At 36.7% G+C, this 12751-nt stretch overlaps 2 protein-coding genes across 3 annotated transcripts; both read left to right on the top strand.

Annotated features, from left to right (window-relative positions):
* Positions 1–2248: 2248 nt before the first annotated feature.
* On the top strand, positions 2249–5825 carry LOC122534293 (dynein regulatory complex protein 9-like). The gene is made up of 6 exons (XM_043664796.1): positions 2249–2433; positions 2556–2642; positions 3890–4130; positions 4226–4432; positions 4576–4707; positions 5566–5825. Exons 1-6 carry the CDS (start codon positions 2261–2263, stop codon positions 5764–5766), a joined length of 1041 nt encoding a protein of 346 aa, XP_043520731.1. The 5' UTR covers positions 2249–2260; the 3' UTR covers positions 5767–5825.
* A 4401-nt stretch (positions 5826–10226) lies between these two features.
* Positions 10227–12736, top strand: LOC122534294 (fidgetin-like protein 1). Of its 2 annotated transcripts, none has more exons than XM_043664797.1 (3): positions 10227–10547; positions 10621–10785; positions 10859–12736. In XM_043664797.1, the coding sequence occupies exons 1-3, from the start codon at positions 10507–10509 to the stop codon at positions 12651–12653; spliced, it is 2001 nt and encodes a 666-aa protein (XP_043520732.1). In that variant the 5' UTR covers positions 10227–10506; the 3' UTR covers positions 12654–12736. The 2 variants fall into 2 exon arrangements, with proteins under 2 accessions (XP_043520732.1, XP_043520733.1); XM_043664798.1 differs by having other exon boundaries at positions 10227–10554.
* Positions 12737–12751: the final 15 nt, after the last annotated feature.

Genomic DNA, 12751 nt, shown 5'->3' with positions numbered 1-12751 from the left:
CCTTTTAGTTGCGATCTAGCATAATCTCTGCTCGAAAGATTAGCGGATTATCCTGAATGAAATCTGACGAGAGTTTAAGAGAACGACGTTTTTCTTGGCCTCAGTAGTCTCAGTAGAGAATGCAAATTAGATGTAATTTAAAGTTAGCGCGCGCAATAGCGGAGCGCGTTGGTTGTGTACGATAGCGTATCCCCCCTCTCTCTCTCTCTCTCTCTCTCCATACATTGCTTATGAGAAAAACAATAAATATTTTAACACTGAAATTTGAATATTCCGACTTTCTTTTTACATATGCACAAATATCAAAAAGCACTTTATACACTTTTTCTTTTGTCTCTCCCGAATAAAAAACATGAACTTTAGGCAGCCAGAAAAGAAACTCAAGAAACGCCGTATTTATTTTACATCACGAGGCTCAGAATAGGCTCCTGAAAGAAACAAAAAAAGGAATAAAACGTACGCGAATGAAAATAAATTCGAAACGAAGTTGTTTAAAGAAACAGAATCCAAATTTTTTTACATGTGTTATAATGATATATATTTTTATTGATATATCCCGTCATAATGATCATCTCATAATAAACATTTCAATATTGAAATTGCTACAGTACGAGCCACAGACAACATAGAGATCCGATAAAAAAAAAGTTTAAAGCACGAAAAAGTTTTCCAATCAGAACGGAACGTATTTGGCTGAACCTTTCTTTCCTCGCCAGAGTGAGACAATCAACGAACGGGACGAAGGAAGAAGTTGTCGAGTGCCCACGAGATATCTCTCCCAATGAATTCCTCAATCGAGCTTTAACATGGAAGACTATCTATAACGCCTGCCCGGCTGCTTAATAGTTCTTGACTCGACCTTCTGCCACGATCTTCCTTTCTTCCCGGGCACTTCAAACTTCGAGAGAAGGAAATGAACTCACATACGGCTACAATTAATAACGGTCCTCGAATACAGAGAGAGATTACCCTTCTACCCTTTATGTACATTTCTCGTGATATTGGGTCACCTGAAAAGATTCCGCAATTTTAAACCGTTCACTTTGAAGGGATATAACTTCACAGAGAGCCAGCAAGGATACTTTAAGGGTGAATTAAAATATTTAAGGAGAAAAGGAAAAGAAGAATTGAAAGATACTTTCAAATAGTAGTAGAATCCAGTGAGATTCGTCATGCTACTGAAGCATGGTCATTAAGAAAACTTTGATGGTCTATTCGAAAGAAACTTCATAATTAGCCATGGGAATCGCTCCGATTGACACTTGTGCGATGATGAAACATCACGCTCTCCTATAGGTAAAACGACAAAAGAAAATGTGATTAATTTATAAAAAAGGAGTATTATCGAAAGAGAAATAAATAATTGTTAGATACTTAAAAATTCCAGCGTTATAACAAGTGGCAATGCAACGAGCGTCCCGACGCTTGTTTCTACGGGCAACGTGCACCGATGGATCAAACTGTATCACGTGCTCCAGAGCTCCGGGAACCACCTTTTATCGAGCAGCATTCAGTTACGCCAAAAGTGCGGTGTATCATGATTAGTTTTATAGCCACGTGTTCGACGTTTCTCTCGCCTATGTATGTTGACTGACTGGACACCAGATCCGCAATTTTTCCACCGACGAACCAGGCAACTTTAATTTAGGTGAGAGCCGAGAAGTAAGTAACCGCCACGTGTGTTCCGTTAGAAAACAGCGAGGAGAAAAAGATAAAGAGAAAGGAAGGGAGAGAAACGGCACGATAATTGCGATTTTTATCTCACGAGTCACACCCTTAAAATAAGCAGCCGACCCGCATGACGCGATTTGCATTTAAATGGGATCCGAGTTGCTTCGAGACACTGTAAAAACATTTCGCCGATGATTGTACATTACGGTCGTCAAAGGGGAAGGACTAACGATCGTTCCTTGACGAAACGAGATAACTCGTTTGACAAACGAAAACACAATGATGAATGAAGGAAAGATCGAGGCGAGAATCGTGGCCAATAGCACGTCTGTCTTTTACCTAGCGATTTATTCGCGGATACAATTTAAGCCGAGCAAAGTTTGAAAACGTGTCTCCCCCCCCCCCCCAACTCGATTTGATTTCCTCGCTGATCTGATAGCACCGCTTGAGAAATTTTTGCGAATTAGAAATAACATCCAGGTGAACATTCAAAAGGATCTGTACGACGAAATTCAATGTGCGAAGGTAAAGAGCGAGCAAGGGAGGCGCAAGAAAACCACGACCGGAGTAAAAAAAACGCGGATACTCAATGGCTACGCTCGCGGCGGATGGTTCTTCACGGTTCTCCCCGGCGGAACGGCCAGCAATTTTAGCGGCGCTCGAGGAGTTCACGAACGCGCTGGCCATTTACCACAGCACACTGAGGAAGCCCACGGAGAACGATAACGATATTCTCGTCGACTGCTTGCCCCTCGATACGGAGTACGTTATGCAATGATACGTCTAAGGCTAATGATAACACGGCGGAAAGATGAAACGCACACTCTCTGCCGGAAGAAATTTGACTTTCACGTTATACGTTTGTACGTATAATTCTGTTGCAGAAATTTGAAAGTACTAAATCCCGAGGAGATTATAAGGATCCAAGATGCGAAAGAGCAAGCCATTTCCAAGAAAATTTATGAAAACAGGTCAGAGGAATGTTATAACGACGCATGGTGGAGGTCTCTGTTTAGGGATACACGCGTGTACTGAGAAACAGTTCCGGAATCCGTGTGATTTTTTTTTTTCATAGAGTTACCCGTGTATTACTACATGTCTCTATATATATATATCCTCGCTCAAAAATCTTAGGACAAATAGTTTTTTCTTCAAAGCTGGAAATGTTGAATGACAGTTTCTATAAAAGAAAGAATCCCTAAAGTATTGACAATAATTATTATTCTATCACAAAATATATAATAACGTAAAATACACATAATTTAAAGATTACCCGTGTATTACTACATGTCTCTATATATATATATCCTCGCTCAGAAATCTTAGGACAAATAGTTTTTTCTTCAAGGCTGGAAATGTTAAATGACAGTTTTTATAAAAGAAAGAATCCGTAAAATATTGACAATAATTATTATTCTATCACAAAATATATAATAACGTAAAATACACATAATTTAAAGATTACCCGTGTATTACTACATGTCTCTATATATATATATCCTCGCTCAAAAATCTTAGGACAAATAGTTTTTTCTTCAAAGCTGGAAATGTTAAATGACAGTTTCTATAAAAGAAAGAATCCCTAAAGTATTGACAATAATTATTATTCTATCACAAAATATATAATAACGTAAAATACACATAATTTAAACATTACCCGTGTATTATTACATGTCTCTATATATAATAACGTAAAATACACATAATTTAAAGATTACCCGTGTACTACATGTCTCTATATATATATATATATCCTCGCTCAGAAATCTTAGGACAAATAGTTTTTTCTTCAAAGCTGGAAATGTTGAATGACAGTTTCTATAAAAGAAAGAATCCGTAAAGTATTGACAATAATTATTATTCTATCACAAAATATATAATAACGTAAAATACACATAATTTAAAGATTACCCGTGTATTACTACATGTCTCTATATATAATAACGTAAAATACACATAATTTGAAGACTACCCGTGTATTACTACATGTCTCTATATATATATATCCTCGCTCAAAAATCTTAGGACAAATAGTTTTTCCTTCAAAGCTGGCAATGTTGAATGACAGTTTTTATAAAAGAAAGAATCCGTAAAGTATTGAGAATAATTATTACTCTATAACAAAATATGTAATAACGTAAAATACACATAATTTAAAGATTTTAATATAAATTCAAGATAATGAAGAACAAACTCAATGACCAATGACTTTGCGCAGTTTGTACATGAGAAAGATCATGGAGAAGCTGAAGGAAGAGATCCGTGATCACGGAACGTTCGAGGTACTGACGAAAGAGATCGAAGAAATCACGACACGCCAGAAAGAGGAGGAGGCCCTGCTCGAGGAGCAAGAGAGACTACGAAACGCCGCGGCGGAACTGCAGAAAACAATCGCTGAGAAGAAGCTGGCCAATGAACAGGAGAAGAGACGAATACTGAATGAGCTCACGGAAGAACAGGTACTGGCGCCACGTTTTTCATCGAAGACGCGTTGAAATTTTTAATTTTGCGTTTCAAACACACACACACACACACACACACACACACACAACAGCGTAACGTGGAGAAACTGAAATTAATCGCTGACACGGAGCTGGAGTATGTTACGGAATGGGAAAAAGCGAGATACGAGCAGAATTCGTTGCGTTCGGACATGGAAGTAGAAGAATTGGAGAAGATATTGGACAAGTGGCGTATACGTGAAAAAAATGAACAGCGTGTCCACGCCGAGCTGACGAGATTTCTGACTCAGGAAACAGCGGTGGGTATTGCATTATTTCTACTTAATTAGGCGTCACAGACTTCTGGATTCTGTTCGTGTCATTCGGACACTTTGCATTTACCTGCAACGTGAGAAAAGAAAAAAAGAAGCGTTATTTAAATGAAGCTTGTTATTTAAATCAGTCGTTAGAGGAAAAGACCAAGGAATGGGAGGAACGTTACGCACGAGAAACAAAGACGTACGAAAAGGAGATCCGGCAGCTACGTATCGAGATAGAAACACGTCGAAAGGAGTTGGACGAACTTAAAGAAGAGGTAGCTCAGCTTCCATACGATAGAATTTCACATTTGTTTTCCTTGAGACGAATGCCACGTTAATCAGTCCGTAGGAATTATCGATTCCTTTCAAATCGTTTCGATATACAAACCCGTGGTTTTCTCTGATTCTTCTATCCCCTGACACGTTGTACAAATGAAAAACCGTCGGCCGATGTAAATTCTGAAGTTTTCTCTCTCTCTCTCTCTCTCTCTCCCTTTCTTTTTCTCATTTCGCGGAAATTTATTCGACAGAGAGCGAAATGCATCAAAAAAAAGTGCAAACGAATATAGAAATGTAAATGTAATGTCACGGCTTATTAAATATTCTGTGTGTGCCGCTGATTTGCTGCATCGCGATCACGTTAATCCTATTGGTAATCAAAACTCGACCCTCGAGTCTTCCTTCTGCAAGAGTAGAATCAGCGTGCAGCGCAGAAATTCTACCAGGTAATCGATAACTCGTGTCAAGAACCTATTTGTGGCTATTTCAAATCACATGGAATTCGTCATCGACGCAGAGGGAAAAGAGATATCTTTGCCCCACACTCGGCCCCAATGCTTCCTGGCTTTTAACAAACCGCTTGCAGGTTTGTTAGGAAGTGAATTCCTTTTTTTTTTCCAGTTCACGTGGTTACGTTCGCGTTGCGCAAGTTAATTAGCGAGAACAATGCAAATAACTGCACGATAAAAACGAGCTCGCGAGCCGTTCTTACACAGGTTTCTTATTCGTTTCTTCTTTCTCTTCTTCTCCCTCCCTCCCCGTTTTCATGTTCGTTCGCGTTTCACTCTTCCCTACGACCTAATCATCGAATCGATTGCTCCGTGTTTAAAAATAAAACCATAACGATGTTGCAGTACCGTTCTAATCAGGAATTCATAGATACGTACCTCGCTAAGAAGGAAGCACTGCAAAAGGAAAAAGAACGTCAGGAACTTATGCAAAAAAGCGCAATCAAGATTCAAGCTTGGTGGCGAGGTGTTATGGTACGGCGGAAGTTAGGGCCGTATCGACCAACGGAGAAGAAGAAGAAGCGACAAGCTAAGACAAAGAAATAACTCTCTTTCTATTTACCTCGCTTCTTAATGCTACTCTGGGCAAATACATATACCTTCGCTCCCTCTGAAACAGTACTAAAGTAAAAATAATATTTACTCTTCATCTTCCGTGAAATTCGTTTCCGCTTCGTCTTTTATATCGTTAGTACGTAAATGCAGAGTAAATAAATAATTCATGACAAAGAGAACATTTGACTGATCTGTGAGTTACTTGAAATCAAACAATCGATCAATCGAACAGAGAGAAGACAAGAAGAATAGCCCCGTGATTATCTTCGATGGACGAAGATCCACGTGAAATCGAGGCAGTTCGGGATTCCTGAGAAAGTTCGACGATTTCCGACAATGTTCGGGATTCCCGAGACAGTTTGCCATTCTCCGAGAAAATTCCCGGATTTCCAAGAGAGTTCAGAATTCCCGAGAGAGTTCGAGATTCTCAAGAATGGTTCACGAATGTTCAAGTCGTCCGCCGCGATTCTCGAAAGACTCTCGGTGATTTCGGTATTCCCGAAAGTAAGAGTGCTATTCTGCGTTTCGAAGAATCAACGAAGTTCTCTGCTCTTTTTCTCACGATACATTGAATGTCCGTGTACATCAGTAACATTGGCGATGTCAATAATCTGATTGCACTTGATTGTTCAAAATCGAGGAATTTTTAAACTGTCTCCGTTTGGAACCAGGTTTTCAATTCTTAAATAGCATCCTACTTTGACCAGCAGTTAAATAAATCAGAGTGGAGCACCTGAAAACTGAATTATAATATCAAAGAGAAGGAAAGTTATTCCTGAGATATAATTAATATTTTCAATTCCTTGATTAATTTTCATCTCCGCATGTTCGGTTGTTCCAGTTTTTAATGAATCATTCGAGCTCACCTGTCTGCAAATTGGAACGAAACAACCTATTGTAATTGCGTTCATAGCCACGCAAGTAATAACCTTATTCAAGGTGTAAATGTACGTTCGCTGGTCGCATAACAGAATTTAATTTTGATGTATGTATGTTGTCGGAGTAGCTTGAACATGGAACGTGTGACTATAATAAACGGCTAAAAATCCTGCCCGAGGCTAGACTTCTTTTTTTTTTTTTTTTTTTTTTTGGCTGTCATGGTACACGGCGAGATGGAAAATTTTTTGGTCATTTCTGCTAGTCATTAGTGTACAGATGTATCTATGCAATTGTCCAATCTCTCTGCCGCGCGCTATTCTTTCTCAAATTCCTCTGAATCTTGACAAAACTTTATTTTATTTTATTTTGCAATCCCTTTTACTTTTGCACTCAGTTATTAATATTTTTTACTTTACCTGAAAGCACACCGTGATTGATAAGCATTAAATAACTTTGTAACACCACGGTACTGTTACGTTAACTAACTTCAATTCGCGCTCAACAAGATATTTAAAACGTCTCTTAATATAATCGACCGAGTAAAGTCTCTATTTGTGATTAGTTAACAAAACTACCGTACCATAGAAACGATATTAAAAAGAATCTATCTCAAAAGAGTTGACTCAGTGAGTGGTCATCCTCGACATGGATGTTTTCAGGAACAGCTTCACAAAGTGGGGATGGTGGGCATTCAACTTGGCCATACTCTGAAACACCATGGCGATACCTGTCACTCTTTTGTGACGGAATAAGTTTCTGGTTCGACAACGAGCAGCCATGCATTTTCCTTCATGAGAAATTCACGAACTCTTTAACCTACTCTGTTTGAAAGCATGCAAGCTTACCGCCGTGACCGTGCGGCCAACCACCTCCTTAGATTACGATATAAGGAATGGTTTAACGCGATGTGGCAGTGCACGCACCCGATAGCGCAGTCTGTATATACAGGGTGACCCGCGTCTCGTGGTCGACCGACCGGTAGGTAATTCCACGCGTAAAAATCTGTCGAAAAGAAAGAAATAAAATTGAAGTCTTCGTTTCTGAGAAAATCAAGTTTGAAAATTTATCAACTGTACTACTTGACTTTCGGTAACTCCACACTGGACAGGCGTGAATGATCGGCACGCGCAAAAATAAGGGAGAACTGTAGAATAAAATTTTAACGAACAAATTATATTCTTCCCTTTCAACACATTTTCATACGTGGAATCACCTCCCAGTCGGTTAATCACGAGTCGCGGAACACCCTGTATATGTATACACACATACACCCGTTTCTGACCTACCTTTCATATAGGTTTCATCGTGATTTATGTCATAAGTGAACGTACGGCTGACTTTTCAGAAGCGAAATAAATCGAAAAAGAAGAGATTCGCCCTTATATTTTCTTGTCATTATATTTTCGAGTCTACAAATAATTTAAGAGAATTTGGTTAGGTATTAGATGTTTCTCTTTTTTTTTTTCTTCTTTTTTTTCAACAGAGGAAAAATTTTAATTGACACAGCAATTATTGTTAAATGAATGTCTTACCCTTATCTATGTACGTCTTTAAAAATTCAAACAGAATATTATATTATATTCCTTGAATATGAATCTTTGTTATGATCGTGTGACATTTTTGTATGTTCATTCGAAGTCTCGAAGGTCACTTTAACAAACAATAATAGTATTCATTTAAATTGAACAGAAATAAAACGTAGTTTATCACTGCTAGCAACGTTTAATTATGATCATTTGAAAATTTGATGGATGAAAATATTTTCCACAGTTTCGTAGCTACCGATTTTATCACTTTCGACACGATTGAGTTCAAAATATAATTAATTCCTAGATCCTGCGTAACAAATCGCAGAGGGCGCAAGAAACTATATGATTTTTTTCAGGTCGGTATTTCAGAATCTGAGATACAAACAGATTCTGAAATAAATGAAATAGATACGTTTAATTTAATGTCTTTCCTGTTCTTAATTGATGTTAAACTCATTATCTAAATACAAGCAATGATCATTTAAATACCTCTGTCATTTTAAGTGAATTGCTTATAAAAACCATTAGTCGATAATGTCGAGTACCTCAGAAAAAGGACTAAGATGGCTCCAGCAATTTCACACCAAATATAAGTATATATTTTGAAATATTCATTTGAATAGTTATAAAATTATTGTTGACTCGGAGTTATAAATAAATAACTTGCTGTATTATAAATTGTATTATTATAGAAAATAATCACAGAAGTTTATTTAATTGTTCAAGCATACACACCGTGTGGATTACCCCTAGGATAGGTGCCGAAACTAATTTATGTTGTTGTCCTTATCACACGCTGTTGCCCTCTTTATCTACCGAGCGAATATGTCTATCCTTGTCGCACATAATCACTCTCCTTGTCTACCGCGCGTATATTTCTGTCCTTGTCTATCGCACAAATAGGTCTGTCCTTGTCGCACGCTACTGCCCTCCTTGTCTAATGAAGACAGACAAGGAAAGTAATAGTGTGCGACAAGGACATCCTTCGATTTATTGAAAAAAAATTCAATTTTTTACACACACGTTTTTCTAGGACAAAACACACAAAAAGAAAGCGGGGAGCCTAGTTTTAAGGAGGCATATAAAAAAGTTCGCAAATTATTCCTCTTAATTAGGTTTTCTCCCTAATTAGTGCGAACTATCACAAAATGTAGCGACCTCTACTTCGAAGAATTTAGATCAACGACATCTATGTTCCGTCGAGATGTATATTTAATATAAACAATAGAGTATTTAAAAATAGCTATTAATTTTATTATCACCATGGAAATGTTTACTGCCACTTATATATATTGTAGCCATAGTAGAATTCTTCATTCGTTATTTCGTCATTTCGTCATTTAACTTTCATTATGTAATCTTCATTAAATTATTAGTAACTGTATATTTTGTGATATTGATAATATTTTTATATAAACAACTAAAATTAATTACGGAGTTATTTATTTATAGTATTGTGATATAAATATAAATTATCATAATCGCTATAAAATTGAAGGGTTTTGAAATGGCGATGATAATGCGAGGATAATGTAGAAAGTGATGATGTGGGTAAGGTGAGGAAAGGTTGTGCGCGTTTCGTCTCAGAGTCGCTGCCTAGACTCATCAGTGGGGCTGATGGCAGCGACCCCTTACCCCAGACCGCTTGTTGTTATTTCTACTCGCTAGGCTGGATGGTCACCCATCCTAGCGGTTCCGCACTCTGTTTTGCTTAACATCGAATATCGGTTGACTTCGACGCTAGGCGCACAGCCACTTGCGGCTTGTGCAAGTTGATGTTCGAAACTCGTACTCGAGGAACTATAGGTCGCTACAAAATTGTATATGGTTGCGCCATCTAGCGGTAACTCAGTGGTACTAATTATTTATAAAAATACTTATTTCTGCATTTTACGGGTGAAAAGGGATATGAAAAGAAAGCTAACGGTCTAATTAATGTAATACAATTACAAAAGTTCACAATTTATTTCGCTAAATTAGGTTTTTTCGCAAATGAAAATTTCTCTGTTTTACGGGGTAAAAGAAACACTAGCGCCGCGTTGTGGCAGACTGGTGAAACTAAACGCTCTACAACCACAGAAAAAAGTAATAAAAAGGACAAAAATAATAATTGCTTCGATTTGCTGCACACGTTTTTTTTCCTCAGAACGTTACCAAAAACTGATTTCTTTGTCTTGAGTCTTCGTCACTTTGGTACTTTGGCGGACACTTGTCAGCCACTTGGTGTTCGTGTGTTAGTGCGATCAGGTTTCAGTTACTAAACAAGCAGTTTCCATCACTATGTGCGTTATTGCATTCGAGTAGCTCTAAACACGGGTCAAAAATGACAACACTAGACAGAGGGTTAATCAACGAATTGAAAAGATAATTGGTAACAACTAACATTATCTACTTCTATCATAAAATTAAATAAGATAAAATAAAATATCGTTAACAGAGACACAGCTATGGCTACTATCGATGCAGAAATTAATAAGAAGAAGAACAATTACTTAGCAGCATATCACATTTTAAAATTTTCAAACAGTGAGAAAGATGATACAGAAGCTGTAGATATTGAACGCAGATGTTTTGCCATCAAATACTTAACAGCAAGACAATCGTAAGTATTTTGTATTCTTTTTATTCTGATATAAATAATTTATGTCTCATTCTGATTAAATAATTTCATACAGTGTGTCAGAAGATATGGCGGCTTGTTTACTCCAGAGAAGCTTGGAAGATTATCAAAGCTTGATGGAAAATAGAAATGGTGTAAATAATTATTGGAAGCAATATAAGTTACAAACACCAAAAGTTACTAATAATCCACAGAAATGGAAGTCAAGTTTATATGATATACATATAGCGCTGAACTTTGTGAAACCTTTGCCTTGTCAAGATAACAATAGCATGCCTTGTCGTGGAAGATGCTTCAATGACAGACATGTAGAAAATATTATCAATGCATGGAAGAATAAAGAAATTGTATCAAGAAATAGAAAGATAAGTATTCACACAAAATCACAAAGTACAAGCAACAAAAAAGAAATTGAAGACAATGTGCAATGTGAAGTTGATAAGTCTTCCTTTTCACCCAATAGTTCTGCAGATGAAAATATTAGTACACAAGTGAATTGTAATAAACAATTAAAGATATCTAAGTTTTACTCTGTAAATCAAGAAAATCAAAATTATGTGAAACGAAAATCTACTATGTTTCAACCTAAATCACACTTCAAATTTACAAGAGAAGATTCATTTAAAGCATGTAAAAATAATCAGGAGTCGTTGAATTATCATAGAAATAATATAATCAAAGCACCAGTCGCTGTCCAACATAATGAAAAAGATTCTAACATTACTAAATCTAAAATGAACTTTTTCAAAACTGCTAGAGACGAATTAAACATACAACAAATGAAAACTAACAAGCCAGTGCAAAAGAAGACTTTAGGTGGGAAGGGATCGATTAATTCTCAGTTTGTTTGCCCATTTAAACGGGAAAAAGAGAAAGTTCAAGAAAATGCATATAATAACGAAATTGAATCAATGGAAGTAGAAGATGAGAGACTAAAAAATATAGAACCAAAAATGATTGAACTAATAAAGAACGAGATAATGGATTCAAAAACAACTATTTGTTGGGATGACATAGCTGGTCTAGATTATGCAAAGAAAATTTTAAAAGAAGTAGTTGTGTATCCTATGTTGAGACCTGATATTTTCACTGGTTTACGTAGACCACCTAAAGGAATCTTATTGTTTGGTCCACCAGGTACAGGAAAAACACTTATAGGAAAATGTATAGCATCACAGAGTAAATCAACATTCTTTTCAATATCAGCGAGCTCCTTAACTTCAAAGTGGATAGGCGAGGGAGAAAAGATGGTCAGAGCATTGTTTGCTGTTGCTCGGGTTTATCAGCCATCAGTAATTTTTGTTGATGAAATAGATTCACTACTTACTCAAAGGTCCGAGACTGAACACGAAAGCTCTAGAAGATTAAAAACTGAATTTTTAGTACAGCTGGATGGAGCTGCAACTGCAGACGAAGACCGTATTTTAATTGTAGGAGCAACAAATAGACCACATGAACTAGACGAAGCAGCGCGTAGACGATTGGTCAAAAGACTATATGTTCCTTTACCTGAATTCAAAGCTCGTAAACAAATTATACATAATTTATTAATAACTGTTCCACATAATCTTACTGAACAAGATATAAATACTGTAGCCGAACAATCAAAAGGATATTCTGGAGCCGATATGTCAAATTTATGTAAAGAAGCTAGCATGGGACCAATCAGAAGTATTCCATTTAGTCAATTAGAGAATATTAGAAAAGAAGATGTCAGACAAGTAACAGTTGATGATTTCAAAGAAGCATTAATACACGTGCGTCCGACTGTATCCGAATCAAGTCTAACAACTTATGTTGAATGGGATGGTACATATGGAACTGGAACAGCACAGAATTATAAAGCATAACACATATTTTTACAATATTTAATATCACAGTTGTATTTTTCTAATATCTATTTTTACAATAAATATATTTATTGATATAGTTAACAATTTTTAATTTT

Source organism: Frieseomelitta varia, unplaced genomic scaffold (genome assembly GCF_011392965.1).
Source record: "Frieseomelitta varia isolate USP_RPSP 00005682 unplaced genomic scaffold, Fvar_1.2 scaffold_584, whole genome shotgun sequence".
Classification (NCBI taxonomy): Eukaryota; Metazoa; Arthropoda; class Insecta; order Hymenoptera; family Apidae; genus Frieseomelitta; species Frieseomelitta varia.
This window is presented reverse-complemented; position numbering and strand designations above follow the sequence as displayed.

Excerpts from the sequence above, each read along its gene's own strand:
- LOC122534293 (XM_043664796.1), top strand. The coding sequence starts at position 2,261 with ATGGCTACGCTCGCGGCGGATGGTTCTTCACGGTTCTCCCCGGCGGAA. Across the intron at positions 2,643-3,889 it reads AAGAAAATTTATGAAAACAG|TTTGTACATGAGAAAGATCA; the intron begins GTCAGAGGAATG and ends GACTTTGCGCAG. Across the intron at positions 4,131-4,225 it reads ATGAGCTCACGGAAGAACAG|CGTAACGTGGAGAAACTGAA; the intron begins GTACTGGCGCCA and ends CACACACAACAG.
- LOC122534294 (XM_043664797.1), top strand. The coding sequence starts at position 10,507 with ATGACAACACTAGACAGAGGGTTAATCAACGAATTGAAAAG. Across the intron at positions 10,548-10,620 it reads TTAATCAACGAATTGAAAAG|AGACACAGCTATGGCTACTA; the intron begins ATAATTGGTAAC and ends TATCGTTAACAG. Across the intron at positions 10,786-10,858 it reads TACTTAACAGCAAGACAATC|TGTGTCAGAAGATATGGCGG; the intron begins GTAAGTATTTTG and ends AATTTCATACAG.